General features: G+C 39.7%; 1 protein-coding gene across 1 annotated transcript in view; it reads right to left on the reverse strand.

Annotated features, from left to right (window-relative positions):
* hat1 (histone acetyltransferase 1) overlaps positions 1 to 20,028 on the reverse strand; it is a 106,699-nt gene extending 86,671 nt beyond the window's left edge. The window contains exon 1 of the mRNA XM_028806299.2: positions 19,926 to 20,028. Coding sequence (XP_028662132.2) covers positions 19,926 to 19,932 — 7 coding nt within the window. The 5' untranslated portion in view covers positions 19,933 to 20,028. The remainder of the gene's footprint in view (positions 1 to 19,925) is intronic.
* Positions 20,029 to 21,066: the final 1,038 nt, after the last annotated feature.

The following is a 21,066-nucleotide window of genomic DNA, read 5'->3' on the forward strand; positions in this document are numbered from 1 at the left end:
CAATGTGATTCCTTCTCTTCATTAGTGCCTCATTAGTGCCCCCCTCCTTGAAAACGATCACTTTATGGGGCCATGCAAACCTGTATTAATACTTGTGTGCACATTAAAATGTTTTTTTGTACAATGTACAATTCTCATGACAGTGGAATAGGTTATTCTTAGCCAGTCTACTGCAGTAAATGCAGTGGAAAATGTGGTTAACTCATGCATGGGAAAAAATACCATTCAATACCGTGAAACCGGTACAATTTTGAAAAATACCGTGATATAGAATTTTGGTCATACCGCCCAGCACTAGCGCAAATCAACCAGCATGAAGCAGCCCCATAAGCTCTACCCATTGATCATATTAGCAAAGTTGTCAGTCATGATGGCGGTTCTTTTTCTTTTATGTTCCATTCATCCAACACAACTGTCAACAAGCATCAGCTCTAGATCCTTGTTTTAAAATGCTTCTTATTTGTCTGACAAGGAACTGTGAGGACACATTTTCAAGACTGATTAACGTGATTGCTACAAATGAGATATGCCTAACTTGTAGAATTATAGAAAGAAACGCGTCTTCCTGCTGTATCTTTAATTTCAACTAACTCAAGATTATTTTAAATGTGCAATAGTGGAATAAATTTGGTTAACAGTTTAGTTGAAGGGTGTCTACATGTAGATTCACCACACACAAATAAGTTCTTGAATAACACTCATCATTTAAGAAGCAATACTTGATTATTTTAAAAGAAGATGATTTAGATGTTTTATAAAGTAGATGCCATTGCATTATATTAAAACATGGAGCCCCCCCAATAATATGTGTGGACTCTGATGTGGCAACACATATGTTAGTTTATGGTGAATTTTGAATGAGTATAGTGCTGAGAAAAAGTTTATTTTTATTTTCTTTTTTAAAAAGCAGTGATATTTTGCTCCACATTTTCCAAATACTAATGTTAACTGTTCATTACTAATCAAGTATTTCTTCATAAATGTCATTCCATGCTTATGCATATGTTATGAAGTCACTATGTAGACACCCCTTCAAATAAAATGTTACTGCAATTTTTCACACTATATTATCACACAATATATTTTCTATGCATGGTTAAGTAATGTCTAAAAAGCCACCACTTCAAATATATCAGTGCATCCTAACTCAGTCAAGATAAAATTGATATTGAATCAAATTGGGGTATTGTGAAATGAATTTGAATTGAATTAGGACATAATAAAGGTTATTCATTAACCTATTAATGTGTTATGAATCTCCATGCAGGCAACCTTCAACCAAACTGTAAGTCAAATTTATTCCCCTATTATACATTTTAAATAAACTTGAATTAATTGAAATTAAAGATACAGCAGGAAAACTTGTCTTTCTATAATTCTACAAGTTACACGTACCTTCAGTTGCTCACTTGTAGCAGTCAAGTTAATCAGTCTCAAAAATGCATTCTCACATTTCCTCCTCAGACAAAAAGGAAGCGTTTAAAAATGAGGATCTAGAGCTGATGCTTGTTGACAGTGGCACTGGATGAATGGAACATAAAAGAAAAAGAATGGGCCATCTTGACTAACAACTTATATGATCTGTGCGGAACAGTTTATGGAGCTACTTTACATGAACTGCTTTTGCACACACTCACTTTGGTATCGCAGGCTGCTCTGAAAATTCCAGAAATTGCCCACTTGCTTGACTGAGTAAGACGTGTTGCAAACGTTTTCAACTGTAGCAGTACAGCTAGCCACATGCTTAAAGTGAAGCAACGTTTATTAGACTTGCCAACACACAAACTTGTGACTGATGCGGTCACAAGATGGATCAGAGCTTTGGAAATGCTAGGAAGGTTTTTGGAACAACAGTCTGCCAGTCAGCCAGCCATCTCAGCTGCTCTGCATATTGTATAGGAAGCAAGGTTGCTCACAGTGTGACAGGCATGGAAAACTCTTGTCCGCAACACATCCTCCACAGGTGTCCCGTCATTTCTAATGTAGTGATATGTGATTCATCACGTAGGAATCTGCTGCCCAAGATGCTTAACTGTCGCAAGTGAGGCCTAGTCTCTCCACTAGCCTGAGAGACATGGTGATGCTTTGCTTAAGATCTTCATAAAGCTTCGGTACAATAAGTTCGCTCATTCTGTTTGGTATACCATACAGCAATTCCAAAAGCTGTATTATTTGTCAAAAGCCCTCGTTTTCAATAATAGCATAGGACTTCTCATTCTATGCAAGGTATGCAAAAGGTCTGCTTTCTCTGCAGAAAACAGGCACATTAGTGACATGCAAAAACCGATGATAAGCAAAAAATCTACATATAGTAATTCAGTACGATAGAGATTCACAAGATTGATCCTGAAACTTTAAGAATCAAAACTGAAATGTTTAAATCAAAATTAACAATTAATCGGAAAATCGATATTTTTACCAAGGTCAAGTGCCATATGTGTAGTCCAGCACATTACATAAATGATCCTGTCTACATCAGGGGTCTCAAACCTTTTTTCCCCTGAGAGCTACTTTTACAAAACGAAAATGGCTGAGAGCTGCTCATGTTTTCTAACGTTTATTCTCATAGCGTATTTCAACCCAAACAAACAGAATAAGCTTGTTTTGCCTGAACATTTACAAAATGTTGGTATCCACAACTCACATTTTGCATTAAAACATCACAAAAAATATTTAGTTCACCTACAAGTGCATTTTGTATGTCTGTGTGCATTTTCTAGTGTATCTCATACTACTGAATTAAAACATGAATGCTGTCAAAACAAAACAATGCAATTATAAACACACAGATATAACTTATTCATTTGTCATTTTGTCCCATGTCACTGTTTCACTTTATTCACAGGTCCAGTTGCATGTGTGACATGTTTTTTAGTTCATCAGATGACTGGCACTGCATGGAGTCAACAAGAGAGGCAGGTGTAACCCGGGGACTGCCTGTATGTGTAAAAACACACGCACAATCATGTTTTTTTTTTTTTGTTTTTTTTGTTTTTTTTTTACCCCCCTGGTACAGTCCAAAACATAATCATTAAATTTCACTGATACGTTTACATGCATTTTCCTGATTGTTTTTCTTCAATAAAAGCACTCATAAGTTCTGGGTTTGAATTCCAGCCCAGTTGTTTTTGTGTTTGTTTTACCTCCAAAATACCCCAAGACTTGCATTATTAGGTCAACTGGCATTTTGTGAGTGTACAGGAGTCCTTCATTAACCCTGCGCTGTATGCTTTCATACTCCTGCAGCCCGGAAGCGGATTAAGTGGTTTTGAGAAAGTTGTCATAGATCAAGGCAAATGAAATAGCAATAAATCTATACAACAAAAAATTTCTGTTGAATAAGGGATTATATGAATATGTAATTGATTTTACAGAGACACCACTCCACACAATCTATAACACATTGTATTTTTATTTTCAGATGAGGTTTTATTTTAATACCATTATCACAAACCATGTACAAAAATGAATTTATGTCAAAGGTTAAACAAAACGCTGCCACCTGCAGATATTCAAAATTCTAGAAATGACAAGAACTCACTTCAGGAGGACTGTCAATTCAGCAATGCTGTGAAAGCCTGCCATTAAGTAAACTACAGTTGCTGTCTGTCTTTCACTTCAAGTTTCACAAGTTTCCTTTACTGCTTGACAGAGGAAATACACACCAGCAATATGCAATCAAGACTACAGATATAAAAGTGTCAGGCTCACCTCAACACTATCATTAGCTTCACCTATATAAATACTTCAATTTAGTCTTTCCACACAGGAAAGAGTCCCCCAAATAGTTATCTAGAACATGCTTTTGAACACAATATCGTGATTCCTATGCCTTAAATCTTCATGAACAGTTATAATTTTATAACAAATGATCTACCACTGACTAACAAACAAACAGTCAACACAGAATCATTGCTAGGAGCCAGAGCTTATCTTGACAGCATTGGGTGCAGGCAGGAACCAATACTTAATGGACACATTCACAGCGAAGGTCACCGATTAAGCCAACATACGGGCTCAAGTACCTAAACAGAATCCTGAACAGAAACTCATACTCTCTGCTAAAATCTGTAAGGTCTAACTAAAGGATAATAGCTTAAATTTCAACAAAATAAACATTTCTGCATTGGTTATTCATTTTGTACTTGACCAAAGGTTAATATTTTCAGGTCAGAACAGAATGAGATATTTGAAAACTAACTGTGTGAAATTTTATAAGACAATGGGCATTGGTTGTAATGCTTTTGGTTAACTGGATGTAACATAAACACTTTTCTGTATACAATATTTGAAGTTTTCTTTATGATTTTTTTAACATGTACTAATATTACTGTCTGGCAGTGTATGTTCTAGTGGGTAAGCCTTTGAACCTAGAATTTCAAACCCTGAGGCTGTGGGTTAAAAATCCAGCTACTGACACTGCATGACCCTGACCAAGTCACTTCACTCGACTGTGTTCCAACTGGAAAAACAAAAGAAATGTAACAAAATGTGTCTCAAATGTTACAAGTCTCTTCGGTAAAATCATTGGTCAAGTGAAAGTAATAATATTATTAGATCTCTTCCCCATGCTTTACACAATTCTCCATGAGTAAAACTTTCTTGCATTAGATTAAATCCTGCCATTTCCTAGTGACTTGGCTTTTGTTGATGGTCATTTCAAAACACAATTTTACAAGAAAGTGTATTCTTTTGAACTGAAAATGGCTAATCAGCAATGTTTCCTCTAAGTAGCAGCTGTGCACCTTGCGGCACTTTTGAACTGCCATGCAGGTGTGATCAAACCACTCATACGTAGCATTTTCGAAAAGCCGTGCAGCTGCCTTTCACATTGCACCCATTACTCACACACTCCACAGATTAACCGCCAAGTCATCGTTTATGTGTCCATGGTTCACAATGCCCGATACCAAAACAAAATCTACCCCACATCTCGTGGTCTATGTATTGGCGATTCGATACTCTTGATTAACACTCCCTGTCACTTCATTGTTCATCAGAGAGTACTTCAAGATGCACAACACTTTGAGGGGATCTGCTCGCTTCTCGTTTCTGTGAAAAACTGCTTACGGCACTTGATACTCAACAGAGCGGAATTAGGGTAACCAAGATCTGAGGTGGTACGCATCTAAGAGTTCAGGCAGTCAACAGCAAAAAACAACATTTTCTAGCCATTGAGCTTTGCACCTTCAATTGCGTTTGCCAAAAGTCCATATTCCATTTCAAAACATGATGATGTATCTCTTTTCCTGTCCAGGGCACCGTCCATCTAAATATCGTCCATCCTATTGGTTACTGGTGGTATTCGTGTGACCCATCCACCACTTCTGCTTGGTCCTTCATTTGCATAAAGCACACTCTCAGCACAGCGCCAAGCATGTAAGTTAACATAATATTAATAAACATCGACAAATAAAAAATTTTGGTTGGCTAATTGTCACCAAACTTCATGCAAATCTGTCAATTGTTTTTTGTGATTTTGCTGTATTTTCCTATTGTGACTGATTTTTAACCTTTAAATACTGATATATCAAAATGTCCTTTCTTAGCAGATACCTACTAGCCTAGGTGGACAATCTGGCCAAATTTGAGTATTTTTTTTTTTTTACTAAACAGAAAATAAGTGTTTTTGTGGATAAGTGAGTAAGTGAATGAGTTGGTCAGTCAACTTTGCATTATATATTTAGACGCTGCACATCCTCTGTCTGACAACACCTCTATTGGATCATACTTAGGATGTAAAGCAGAAAGACATCCCCTCCATCCAACCAGGTAGAAGGGTGTCTCAACTGATTCTTCAGTCAGAAATTGCACAGTGATTGCTCAAGAATATCAGTCTAATAGCTCAGTGGGATGAGAAGTACTGAAAGAGCTGGTTAAGCACCATTACAATAACTCACTGTGTTAAGCAGGACAAGTAAAAATACACCCACGTCATACTATATGCACATGCACAGGAAGTCATATACAGGAGTAACAATAGTAAGTAATTGATTTTTTGACTCTGTTCACCTGCAGTAAATTGACAAATCTAATGTTAGGTCCTCCCTCAAAAAGTATCCCAATATCTATTTCTTTTTTAACTCGTGCCTTTACCTCACAAGCTAAGGTTTATGAATCTTGATGCCTACAGAGTCTCCAGAATCATGGATTATCTGTCCAGCAGTTTTTGAGGCTTAATGGCTATGTGTCAGAGATTGTGGTGAGTAATACAGGAGGACCTCAACGAACCTTCTTTTTTACCCTCTACACAGTGGACTTCCAGTATAATACCATCTCTTGCCATCTACAGAAGTTCTCGGATGACTCCTCTATCATAGGTTGCACTGAGAATGGACATGAGTCAGAGTAAAGGAGGCTGGTGAAGGACTTTGTCTTGTGGTGCATGAGGAACTACTTGCAGCTCAACATCAACAAGGCAAAAGAGTTGGTGGTGGACTCCAGGCATGTTAAGGAGCTCCAAAGAGCAGTCACCATCCAGGGGGAGGAGGTGTACGTGGTGCAGAGCTACCAGTACCTGAGGATGCATATGAACCGTAAACTGGACTAGTCTAACAACACAATGTATAAGAGGAGAAAGAGCAGACTATACTTCCTGAGGAGACTTGGATCTTTTGAAGTGTGCAGCAAGCTGTTGGAAATGTTTTAAGAAATCCATTGTATCCAGTGATTTGTTCTATGCAGTTGTCTCCTAGGGAAGCAACTTGAGGTCAGGCGATGTAAAGCACTAGAACAAACTTATCAATAAAGCCAGCTTCACCAAACGACTGACTCTGGACACTGCAGACACTGTTCTGGAACATAAAATGGTGGCAAAATCAGATTAATAATTTTGCACATCTCCTCTAGAGGATGCTTCCTTTTGAGTACTTTTTAGCCATCAGTTGATACCTCCATGGTGAAACTAAAAGTGCCTCTGGGGATCTTTTATTCATACAACAATTAGGCACATCAATTCTTCCTCCTGACGTTCCTTCCTTCATTCTAGTCAACTTCAATTCACTAAAGTTATCTTTTATATTTATTGTACTGTATTATGTGTTTTACTCTATTGCCTTGTATTTCATTTTGAGCCAATACATGTTTATTGTATCTTGTTTTTGTTTTGCTGCCTTATGCATTTTAATTTCCCTTAGGGGATCAATAAAGTATACATCTAATCTAACCTAATTTAATCCAGTAAAATGTATCGTGAGCTGCAGTCTATACTGGTAGAATCAAATACAAAGCATCTCTGAGAAGCATATTACTTTAAGTGTTTAATTGACAGCACAATTGAAAAGAATTTCAGAAGACAGTAACTACTTTTATCAACAATTGCTTTATAAGAAAGCTAAAACTAATCTCTAAGACACAAACTTTTTTCATAATCAATACACAATTTGAGGTCATCAGCTCTTGTCAAACTAGTGCTCTGCATTTGGACCTCATATTAGGATTGGTTAAGACAAATAATATTCACAGAAGGCATGGCCCTGCCAGTCTTAAATATTGTGGCCCAAACAGTGGATTACAGTATTACTGAACAGTAAAGAACTATAATAAAAGGTGTAGCAGTGTGTAAGTAAATCCATCAGGACCTCTCAGGGAGAAGAAAAATTTTGACAAGAACAGGCCACACAGCCCAACAAAGCTCATCAATCCTATCCACTTAATTCCTCCAAAATAACATCAAGTCAGGGTTTGAAGGTCCCTAAAGTCTGACAATCTACCACACTACTTGGTCACTTATTCCAAGTGTCTGCAGTTCTCTGGATGAGGAAAAACTTCTTAATGTTTGTGCAAAAGTTTCCCTAAAAAAGTTACCAACTGCATCCCCGTGTGCTTGTTGAACTCATTTTAAAGTCACAGTCTCAATCTATTGCACTAATTACTTTCATAATTTTGAACACTTTAGCCACGTCACCTCATATTCTTCTTTTGCTTAAATTGAGATGGTTCAGCTAATTTCATCTTTCCTCATAACTCAGTCCTGGAAGCAGTCTAGCCTCTCTTTTCTCTGGACAGTTTACTACTACAGGTAGTCCCCAGGTCACGGACATCCGACCTACGACATACGAACGGGGCCGCAGCTGCGACGCATGCGCCTCAGTAACTGCCGCTCCGCCATCTTCGGCCCGGGGACACTGTAAGCAGTGGCTGGATGGAGGCTGGAGGGGGTTGATTTCGCTGCTCGCGCAGTGTAGTGTCCATCAGGCGGCTCCCGGCGGCAAGCAGTTTCACTGCCCGCCCACCACACACGACTGCCCCGTTCGTTCTAGGTGGGCGGCTGGTAATGCTGCAAGTGGTGAACCTGTTGTGGCTGAACGGAGGCCATTGAGGGTGAATGGGGAAGCGGGGGGTAGCATTGTAGTGTGCCTCGGATGGCTGCGTGTTGAATGGGGGCGGTGATGCAGCAGACACTGCAGGCAGCATACTGTAGTGGAGGTGACTGTGATGTGGGCTGGTGATGAACCGCCCCTCGCTGCCCCCATTCATTCTCAATAGCAAGCCTGCTTGTACTGTTATGCACATAGCAGGAAGTTGTCTCTTGTCAGTACAGGGTGGTACAGGTCTAATTCTGCAGATCCAGATCATCTGGATGACTTTGATTTATGCAGGGACGATTCCAGTTCGGCGCAAAGACGATTCTTAGTGTTGTCAGTTCGCACACTTCTCAATGGTCCGGGATTTTTCAGGTGATTTTCTATGTAATAAACTGAATAAGTTATAGCGTAATGAAAATTGCATAATTAGATCTGGACCACCTTATACAGTACATCAGACGTGCTGACGACTGGTGCCTAATCTGCTGTGATAGCGTGTGCAGTGCTGTACAGAAGAGCTCATCTTAACCTTTTGTCTTCACCCTTCAAGAATGTCTCTGAAACACAAATCTGATATACTGTAAGTACTGGTGCTACAGTAAAGAAGAGAAAAACTATCACCATTGAAAATAAAGTAGAAATAATAAAAAGGTCAGAAAGAGGTGAAACTCCATCATTCATTGGCAGTGTACTTGGTTACAGTTCGTCAACAATAACATTTATTAAAGTAATGTGCCTGTTCCGACTTACATACAAATACAAACCTACAGTCCCTATCTCGTACGTAACCCGGGGACTGCCTGTATTTGTATGTCTTTCCTGTAGCTCAGTATTCTAGGTGAGACCTCACTAGTATATTAAAAAGCATTAGCAAAACCTCCCTCGACTTGTACTTCACATATTATGCTATACAACCTAACCTTCTGTTAGCCTTCTTAATGACGTCTGAACACTGTCTATATAGTTGATAATGATGAATCCTCTACAGGTCCTGAGGCCTTCTTATAAGCAGTACTGCCAGTTTTCAGACCTCCCATTGTGTATTCAATCTGCTCAAACCTGGATGATGTCCAAGTCCCTCTTTAATCATTACATGGATACTAGATTATCTGCCCTTCCAACTGGCTTGGTAACACCTGCAAACTTAACCAGCTTGCTGTTTATATTCCTATCCAAATCATTTATATAAGTTAAAAGCAACAGTGGCCCTAGCACTGACCCCTGAGGAACACAACTCTTAACATTAACATGTTCTCTTCTGGTAAGCACTAAAGAAAATGAGCTGCTTTTCAGTCATTCTTGACGTTGATCTCATCAGACCTTCTTCTGATGCAAGGAATCTTGGTGTCATTTTTGATTCCTCCCTTTCGTATTCTGCCCACATAAACCACATTAAGAAACCTTCTTACTTTCACCTCTGTAACATATCCTGTGTTCACTCATTCCTCTCCTTTTCTAACACTGAGAAACTTGTCCATGCTTTTATCACATCCCGCATCGATTATTGGAACGCACTGCTGACAGGTGCCCCTTCTAATTTATACCACAGCTCCAGTTGATTCAAAACTCGGCAGGAAGAGTCCATACTCGAACCAGCAACAGTGAGCACATCACACCAATCCTGCTTCGCCTTCACTGGCTCTCTGTGTCTTACAGGATTGAATATAAAATTCTATTACTAACCTACAAAGCTTTAAATGGCCTCTCACCGGACTACATCAGTAACCTTCTAAATCACTAGGCTCCTGTTCGCCTACTAAGGCCCTCTGATTCTGGTAATCTTGTTGTGCCTCACACTAACCTGCACTCTATGGGTGACAGGGCCTTCAGCGCCATAGCACCCAGACTTTGGAGTGACATCCTGAAATTAATGAGATCAGCTGATTCCATTCATTCTTTTAAAAAACAACTTAAAACTCATCTATTTAGGAAGGCTTTTAACTTAACATTCTGCCCTTTCTTTCAGTTTACCTCTCTGTCCAGGTGCTCAGGATAATTTGTATGTCTGTTATATCACAAATTAGGTTATTTATTTAGGGTTTTTTTTTAGTATTGAATTTAGTATTTTACTCTGGTTTATTGTCCTTTATTCTATTTAATGCTTTGTTATCTGTTTCATTGTTCTATTCAGGAAAACATTTGTATCCAATGTTACACATACCCTGCTGTTTTTTCTAAGACTCTGTGAAGTGCCTAGAGCATGGGAAAGGTGCTATATAAATAAAATATTATTATTATTATTTTTAATAGATTTTCCCTGCCGATGCCACCTCATACTACATTAACAACCCCTATCGGTTAAAGTGGAATGGCCAGTGAAGGGAGGCACCTCTTCATCTAATGACTAAAGACCAGTGCCACTTACGTCTCACATCAAGAAGAACTTTGAGAGGCTGGTTCTGGATATATGAGTTCACTAGTGATAGACCACCTAGACCCAATGCAGTTTACCTATTTGACAATGATTGGAGTGGAGGATGCAATTATCTACACTATATTGCCGAAAGTATTGGGACACCTGCCTTTACACACACATGAACTCACTGTCAGGCACTGATGTTGGGCAAGAAGGCCTGGCTCGCTCACAGTCTCCGCTCGAGTTCATCCCAACGGTGTTCTATCGGGTGGAGACCAGTCAAGTTCCTCCACACCAAACTCGCTCATTCATTTCTTTATAGACTTTACTTTGTGCACTGGTGTGCAGTCATGCTGCCATCCCCAAATTGTTTTCACAACGTTGGGAGCATGAAATTGTGCAAAATGGCTTTGTATACAGAAACATTAAGAGTTCCTTTCACTAGAACTAAGGGGCCAAGCCCAACCCCTGAAAACCAACCCCACACCATAATCCCCCCTTCACCAAACTTTACACTTGGCACAATGCAGTCAGGCGAGTACCGTTCTCCTGGCAGCCACCAAACCCAGACTCGTCCATCGGATTACGTGATTCGCAACTCCAGAGGACACGTCCAGTGGTGGTGGGCTTTACAGCACTGTATCCGACTTTGTTATAATACCACTAACAGTTGACCGTGGAATATTTAGTAGCGAGGACATTTCACGAATTGGACTTATTGCACAGGTGGCATCCTATCACTGTACCATGCTTGAATACACGGAGCTCGACCCATTCTTTCACAAATGTTTGTAGAAGCCATCTGCATGCCTAGGTGCTTGAGTTTCTACACCTGTGGGCATGGAAGTAAATGGAACACCGGAATTCTATGATTTGGAGGGGGGTCCCAATACTTTTGACAATATAGTGTATCTGCTCTACAAGGTTTATTCTCAAATGGACAAAGCTGAAGATTACGTTTTTTAATTTCTCCAGTGCCTTCAATATCATCCAGGGTGTTGGGCAAAGCTGTGGGGTCCATGGTTGGCCACGAGGTTGCTGGAAAGGCGTGTGTGGCGCTCTCAATATCTCTGCAAAAGGACAAAGGTCCAAGTCTTTAGAGTCCTAGTGCTTCCTGTTTTGCTATATGGTTGTGAGACATGGACGCTATCCAGTGACTGCACTCCTTCGGTACTGTGTCTCTTCAGAGAATCCTTGGGTACCGCTGGTTTGACTTTGTGTCAAATGAGGGGTTACTCATGGAGCCCCAAATGAGGCACATTACCTGCATTGTGAGGGAGTGTCACTTATGGTACTATGCTCATGTGGCATGATTCCCCAAGGGTGACCTGGCTCAAAGGATTCTCACTGTTGAGGACCCCGAGCAGCTGGACCAGGCCAAGGGGATGCCCACGTAACACCTGGCTGCGGCAGATAGATGGTTGTTTCCGGGGGGTCAGCAGGGGTGCGGAAATCCAACGCCCGACTCGTCCGACACGGGTAAATTGACCGTCGGACAAGCGAGTTTTTCTGGTTTCAGTTGTCCGCGGACAAGTGCAATTTTCTGGAGAAAAAAGAATTATATGTGCTGTGCGGGGCACAATTTTACCACTACTTTCAAATTTTAAACATTTGGGTACGTACTTCATGCGGAAACAGTCTACTTAGGCATGTTCTTCATGTCTCAAATTGGTCTTCAACATTGTTTACAAAATGACGGCTGATTTTTCAAAGGGGAAGCACTTTACGGTCTTCTATAAATATTTTACCCTACTATTTACACGCTTGGAGATGCGGTCATTTTTTTTCATGCCAACATTATGATGAAATCTGATGATTTTTCATTACAATCGATAACTTTTATATATTACCAGTAATGGCATACTGCACGATAACGTGCAGTGAATAAACTTGATTTGAGCATTCCTAGTTTTCATCCTCTTTCTCTGTACGTTTAGCATTCGTTTGCTCAGAGTCTGATGTGCTTGCTGCTTCCTGAGCAGCTCTTCTTTTCTCCACTATAGCGGCCCGCTGCTTCTCTTCTTTCGTTGGCATCTTTTCGCGTTAAAACTGATTTAAGTTAGTTTTTGTGTTGCAATTACTTAGTACGTTTTCCTTAATTTTTCACTTAAGCTGGCACTTAAGTCTTCAATCTGCATCAAGAATGATTAGCAAAGGTGGTGGGGAATGAGAACGACGCCCATAAGCATGCACAGCCCTGCTGCGCGGTGCCGAGAGTCAACAATAAAATAAAATAAAAATAAAAAGAGTAATACAAATCATCACTCCGAAAGCGGATAGTAGACGCCGCGTAGTATATGTGTACCAAATTTCAAGTCAATAGGTGAAACGGTTTGCGAGCTACAGGTGATTTAAAATCTTGGACAGACAAATGAACAGCCACAGTAGCGTATTATATAAGAAGATTGATAAAATTCATTGTTTCTACATAAAAATGTGGTCATTTTACTTGCAATGCAAATGTTTTCACCACATAACAAAGCTTGTTAGGCTGTTAATCTTTCCTGAAATTTGCGATTTCGCGTAGGTTGTGATATATTGAGGAGTTAAGAAATTTATTGCGTGACAACATCAATTTTGATGAGCTATCTATAGATCGTTTTTGATTAGAGAATTTTTCATATAAAACAAGTTAGTTTCGCGCTGTCAGTTTATTAAAAATAAAGAAGAAGACATTCTAATTGTTTCCAAATGTTATGAAATATCTATAAAAATCTTCACTTAGACGCGATTATTTTTTCTTCTTGTGAGAGATTATTCTCCAATATGAATTTAGTAAAGAGTTCTCTAAGAACCCGCCTGACTCAGGAAAACCTTCAAAACCAGATGCGCATTGTTGTTGATGGCAAACCTTTAGAAGAGTTTGACCCACTACCAGCTGTGGAATTTTGGCTGTCAACAGGCACATCACTCATAAAAAAACTGAAAAGTCATCAGCATCCACTTCTGCAGGACCATCAGTCCAGGAACTATGCAGTTCAGCTCAAGCAGAAATGAACAGCTTTCAGCCCATGCTGTCTGAGATGGTAAAGATTCTTGGGGGAAAAGATGTTGCAAGACAAAAGCTGAAGAACATGGCAGAAAATGAATCAGGACACTGTTCTGTTATGTAACTGTAATATGTGAAACAGAACTAGTGTAGCTATAATGAAGGCATTGTTTATTAGTGAGTTAAAATGACAAGGGAATCTTTTATATAATGTTCTAGAGCAAGGTGGCAAAATACTTCTCCCTGAAAGAACTTTTTTCAGTTTTAAAATGGAAGGCAGTTTTGGTATCAATAAAAGAGATCAGAAAAAATAAACTATTTTTCACTTTTGTTATTTGTTTATGGGCAAGTGAATTTAACTGGCGGACAAGTGGATTTTCTAAGTTTACTTGTCCGTGGACAAGTAGAAAAAAATTTGATTTCCACACCCCTGGTCAGACTGCACCACGTGTCTGCCTGGGGGTGGTTTCCAACTGGAATCCCAAAGTGTTTCATTGTGTGGTGGGTGCAGCAAAGTGCTGTATCAATGCATACTCCACATCCTGACCTGATGTGCTTCAAAAGAGGCACACGGACTCAACAAACTGATTTAAAAGGTAGGCTCAGCTATGGAACACACTCTGGACCTCCTGAAGGTCATAGTGAAGGAGAGAATTCAAACAAAACTGAGTGTCATTATGAACCATTATGTCACCTCTCTGACACACCAACACTGAGGACTTTCACCCAACAAATCATTCAGCAGAAGTGCGTCAAGAAATGCTACTGGGGCTCCTTTATACCAATGGCAATATGCCTATATAATGCTTCACTGCGAGTCCCATAGCTGCCAAGTAAAAAGTTTTCTTTCTTTTAACTCATTCTGGTGTGTGCTTAGACCAGAGGTAGGCAATGTTGGTCCTGGAGGGCTGCACTGGCTGCAGGTTTTTGTTCCAACCCAGTTTCTTAATGTGAAATCAATTATTACTGATGAAGCACTTATCCCTCAAGTGACATTTTGATGCTTCATTTTAGTGGGCTCACTTGTTAAGGTTCCCTACCCTTAATTGCTTATTTCAGCATTAAACTGCTCCATTCACTGTTTCAAATGGCTCCTTATTAGCAGTAAGATACAAATGACAAAGCAGCCAGCAGTCCTCCATCAAACTTGTTTCCATTTACACCTGTGTGGATTCATCATCCACTATTTGGTTTAATAAAACACTTAAAAGAGAAAAACATGACAGAATGAAACTTATCCATTTTAGGCTTCAAATTATTTGGATGATATCCTTGGAAAGGAAAAAATCAATGATATAAGTACCTAACATCCATATTACTAACCAAAGGCTGTATACAGGATGTACGGACGCAGGCTCACGGGCTCATGGACGCAGGCTCACAGACACAGGATGCATCAAAGCGCACGCGCACTGCGACTCAGCGCCCCAGAGTCAAACCCAGCATCGAAGCGCACGCGCACTGCGCCCAAACAACACAACACAACCTGTAAACTAAACTTCAGGTCACAATACAACCGCCGCCCGAACACGCACACCACCGCCTATAAAACCTTCATTTAGTAATGTTTACGAAGGTTGTATATATACACAGACGCCAGGCGCAACCCGTGCCAAAAGCACACGCGCGCTCGCACAGCACCCAACAGTCACACCCACCGGCTTCCCAAAGTCAGTAAGTGGCGCCCAAACAACACAACACAACCTGTAAACTAAACATGACGTAAAGCGTGTATGCCAACAAGATGCCATGGTGACATATTTAAACATTGACATAGAATAACTAGACACCTCATGACTAGCAGAATCGTACATCAACGTCGCCGCCATATTGTGAGTGGCACTGCTGCGGAGTGAAGTAATGAATAATGTACTGCTTGGGATTGTACAAACTGCTGTACGCTCCAAACCAAATCCCAGGGGATTACATTGCATAGGTAAGGCTGAACAATTGTTTTGGTTATACTTGGCCGTTAGACAATCCCGTTTTATAATCGTTACTTTAGCTAAGCCAGGCTAAGCTAGCAAAGCTACGCATTTAGGTGCTCAAGTGAGCCTCCAAACAACGTTTTGGCTAACCGTATGTAGTCACTATTTACATTGTTGTTAGCTGTTAACATGTCTCAAACTTGATGATGTTCTTTCTCAAGGAGCACATTTAGAAAACACAGTTTTAAAGTGACAACCATCATTGTATGCTCATGTCTTTAATTGTGTCTGTCTTCCACAAACTAAGGCTGCACCATATTGCCAGACTGAATACTCTCATATTACAAGATCTGAGTGAGCGAGAGAAGTATGAAGGCAGTCCCCACGATGTTACGTATATGGGAGGAATGGTTAATAATAATAATTATAATTATTATTATTTAATACTTGCCAGTATTAGCGTGTAAATGGATATTAATAATTGCATTTAAAAAATTCGCCAAAATCTGTTGTATGTAAACGATACTGTTTTATACGTTATTGTTTTTTCATCAGAAAACACGGTTTACAAGTCTAACTACATCAGTTTAGATGCCACTGTTGCCACTCGCAATAAGGCTCACATATCGTGTCTACTGGGAAACACAGTGAATGCGGCGTCTATCTATATATGTGTATGTATTTAATACGAGTCATAGCTCCAAATGAAAAAAGCTTTACTACAAATATATATCTCTTTCATTAAATGAGACCTTTCTCAGGATGCTCCCTTCCTCCATGATCTTACATCCCTACACAGATTGGAAGGAACAGAAAGTAATTGCCATTCTTAGATGTGCGATTCTTTAGAGAATCAGGGTTTACTGGTTGCAGACTAACAAGCCGTAAAATTAAATAAGGTCTGAAATTGGCAACGATTGGTTTCTAGCATGTGTGTTGGCACGAAAACATGCAGGCACTGTGGCCCTCCAGGACTGACACTGCCCACTCCCTGGTTTAGACCATAGTGTGTGTATATTTATAATAATATTTATGTAATAAGCTTCTATAAAAAGCCACATTTCCCATCAGGACAAATAAAGTTTTATCTATCTGTCTATTCTAATACCTCATACCCTCTGCTTCCTGAATTTAGACCAATTCTACACACTACAACAAGAACTCCCTCTTGGTTTAGTCTGATGCCCAACTTCTCATGTGGGACCTTACCAAATAAAGCATTAGGCTACAAGAGTATTTTTGTCTTACTGGATTACATACAACATAACATTTTTGTTAATTTGGCCAGGAGGTGGAGGAGGAGTGAAAGATTAGGAGATTAAATTCATAAATTTGTGTGGACTTGCGGCACACAACAGTAGTAAACACTGCTTAAAATCTTAACTACTCACACCATTTCTCATCTCATAAGTACTTGGGCGGTGTACTCTATGCACCAGTGTTAAAATGGCTATTTATATGCACGCTGTGAGGTTGTAATATTATGGAAAAAGACGGTCTGCTGTTAGCACTGCTGCCTCGCAGTAAGGAGACCTGGTTTCGCTTCCCGGGTCCTCCCTGCGTGGAGTTTGCATGTTCTCCCTGTGTCTGCGTGGGTTTCCTCCGGGTGCTCCAGTTTCCTCCCGCAGTCCAAAGACATGCAGGTTAGGTAGATTGACGATTCTAAATTGTCCTTGGTGTGTAGGTGTGTGTGTGTGTCCCCTGCGGTGGGTTGGCGCCCTGCCCAGGATTGGTTCCTGCCTTGCGCCCTGTGTTGGCTGGGATTGGCTCCAGCAGACCCCCGTGACCCTGTGTTCGGATTCAGTGGGTTGGAAAATGGATGGATGATTCACTGTGGCAACCCCTAACGGGAGCAGCCGAGAGAAGAACAAGTGAGATTTAATATAAAATATTGCAATAATTTTAAATTGTACATGTTTTTAATGTCATTTAATACAATATTACTGAATAGTACGACAGAGTCTAAAACAGGGATTGCCAACTCCAGTCCTGAAGGGCCGAAGTGGCTGCAGGTTTTCATTCTAATCCTTTTCTTAATGAGTGATCTGTTTTTGCTCCTAATTAACTTCTTTTGAATTCAATTTAATTGACTTGCTCTTGAAAGCTCAGACCTCTTGTTTCTTTTTCCTTAATTAGCAGCCAAACAATAATGAGATAAAAAAAATTAGCCAAAACATGACCTGTAAATTGTGCCCATCATTCAATATCTGAAAATAAAGAAAGGTGAAGGTCTGGGGAATGTTGATCTGCTCAGGTCCACAAGACATTTTAACAAAGCTCTTAGAAAAGAGAAAATCAACAACTTCAGATATGTCTGCTATTGCACAATGAGAGCAGCAACAAGCCGTGGAATTAAAGAATGAGTTTAATTAACAAAAGAATCGGCACCTAATTAAGCAATTGGTTGGAGTGAAATTGGTGGGAGTTTGAGGCCCTGACTTAGTTGGTCTTCTGTTGGCTCACTCACTTCACATTTCATTTCTGTTTGGGTGCCATTAAAGGAAAGAAATGAAGCAATTCAGTGGAATAATGAAGAAATTCAGGGGAACACATCTTAAAAAACAAGTCAATTAAAATTAATTCAAAAGAAGTTAATTAGCAGCAAAAACAGGTCACTAATTCAGAAAAGGGTTAGAATGAAAACCTACAGCCACTGGGGTCCTCCAGGACTGGAGTTGTGGACCCCTGGTCTAGGACTATCTGAAAATAAACCTGATCCACTTCTCCAGTGCTCATTCGTCACCGGTCGGTCACACTTTCATCCACTGCAGGATATGCACATGTATAACAAGTCACTTCAGTTGTTGATTGTTCTTTGCAGACAAAATCATTGCATGAAGAACATCTCATTGTTGTCCTACATACATAAGTACCTTCACGGTGTACCAAATGCACCATATCGAACTGGCGACTGTGCATCCACTCATAAAACCGGCTGGGGGAACACTGGAGGGAAACCACTGCGATACTCTGCTTGTGGTGAATCAGGCTGAGGATGGATGGCGGATGCTGCCGGTTAGTTCAAGTAAAAGGATGTTAGACAAAAAATAACAGATTGGTGTACAAAATATACCAGCGTGAGTAGTTTACTGGGCAGTCTGCTCTTGGCATCACTATGTGACCTCATGCAGTGCACTGCTGCTTCATTATTATTATTATACTACTACTACTCAAATTTTACTCCCACATCCCAAAGACAATCATGTTGTTTTGTAACTTTAAACTCTGTAAAGTAGAATTAAATGTGGGTGTGATCATGAATGCTCTCCTGTGATTGACTGGCACTGTATCCAAGGCTCGTTCCATCCTAAAGCCCAGTGCTGCCAAGTTAGGCTTCACCTCCCAGCTGCCATGATCTGAATCTAAACGTTAAGCCATCCATCCATCCATCCATTTTCCAACCCGCTGGTTAGGTGGATTGGCGATTCTAACTTGGCCCTAGTGTGTGTGTGTGTTTGTGTGTGTCCTGCGGTGGGTTGGCACCCTGCCTGGGATTGGTTCCTGCCTTGTGCCCTGTGTTGGCACGTTAAGCCCTTAATGAATAAATGAAAGTTAAACTCCCTTGTGAGGAGGTGGCCAGAGCTGTCACCCTTTGCGCACTGGAGCCTCAAACTGTTAAGCTATTCAGGTGTTAGCCTGTCATTCTTGTTAGATTATTGCACTTTATAAAAGACTTATCACACTTTATAAATGCCAGAGACCTTTCTGCTACTAAAAACCAGACTCAAGTCCGACCACATAATAAGCTAAAACTTACGATAAAATGAGTGACACGCTGAAAGCAATTTTGAAACAGCAGCAACCGATTTTTGCAATATAATGATGCTTTCTTTTTTCAGTAAACTATTCTCACACCCAAATAACAGACATATTTACAGCCACATACAACTTACAAAAGGGAACACTTCAAGCTCTAAAAAGTCAAGTAAAAACTGACATCTCTTACGGCGAGGATCACTACGAAGTAGTATATTTAAGTGACTTGTCACTCAAGCAATCAGCGATAACTAATCGATATAAATAAGCAAGACAAACAACGTTAAACCTTACATGCCTGTAAGAAGGCCAACAGGCCCTTGCTTATTGTACACAGTCTCTGTCAGGGGCATTTCCATGATTTATTTTCATTATTTCTCTTTTATCTCTGTAAAAACAGGTCAATTCTACACTATAAATAAACCATAATAAAAAATATTTCAGCTTTGAGCATTCTTAGAGCGATGCGTTATCAATCCACATCGGATACAACAAGATAGCGAACTACTATATTTACAGATTTAAGAAAAAATAAAATATTAATATACTAAATTTAGACTTTGTAATTTCCATGAATTTATACAACTTACCCGCCATTTCAGCACACAGCAGTCAGACAGACGTAACACAAGCGCGCGCGGCACGCTACTTCCTGTAGACTCACGTGCTTCCCCTCGCAATGCCTCATGGAAGATGTAGTTCTGCTTTGCGCATCGTTCTAGTTATTGATCAAGGACCGGTTAACCTGGGTTGTGTCTGCTATCTTTTAAACTAATTCCTAAGTTTGACACTATTGAACGTGACATAGCATATTCAAAACTGTTTCTGATATATCCAATATTTGTAAAGTTATTAAAAGTACATCTGTTTGCAAAGCAATCTTTGAACATTATATTTCCGACTTCACCTGCCTTTTAACGGTAGGGAATGAATCTCTGTGGAGAACCACAGAACTGATTCATTTCAATCCGGAATATCCTTACAACCCGCTACCATTTATTAAATCAATTTCCCCAAATGTAAATGTTATTTTTATGTATTGAATATTAGTAGCAGACGTATTGCCTCATATAAAGAGTACACAATTTGCACTTACGGTGTTTTATCGAGGCGTCCTGCTTTGTCAGATTGTACTACCGTAGCACAAACTGATAGTTATGTGTGTAGATCTGTGTTACTCTATCGGAAAATACTAGTTCTGATAACTTTAACAGATAAAAGAAATTCAGGGTCATTTTTATTTAAGAGGAAAGTACTTCTAAATAAATCATATTTTTATTTTCATTAATTTATTTGACACATTGACAGAATTATTTCCTTTATTAGGAAATGGTGTCAGGTAAATTTTAATAAAAGGCATACTTACAAGTGATCCATAAACACTGATTGCTGGAAGCATACCTCTATAGTGTAAAATTTCTTTTTAACATACAGTGCATCCGGAAAGTATTCACAGCGCATCACTTTTTCCACGTTTTGTTATGTCACAGCCTTATTCCAAAATGGATTAAATTCATTTTTTTCCTCAGAATTCTACACACAACACCCCATAATGACAATGTGAAAAAAGTTTACTTGAGGTTTTTGCAAATTTATTAAAAATAAAAAAAACTGAGAAATCCCATGTACATAAGTATTCACAGCCTTTGCCATGAAGCTCAAAACTGAGCTCAGGTGCATCCGGTTTCCCCTGATCATCCTTGAGATGTTTCTGTAGCTTAATTGGAGTCC

This window comes from Erpetoichthys calabaricus, chromosome 8 (genome assembly GCF_900747795.2).
Source record: "Erpetoichthys calabaricus chromosome 8, fErpCal1.3, whole genome shotgun sequence".
NCBI lineage: Eukaryota > Metazoa > Chordata > Cladistia > Polypteriformes > Polypteridae > Erpetoichthys > Erpetoichthys calabaricus.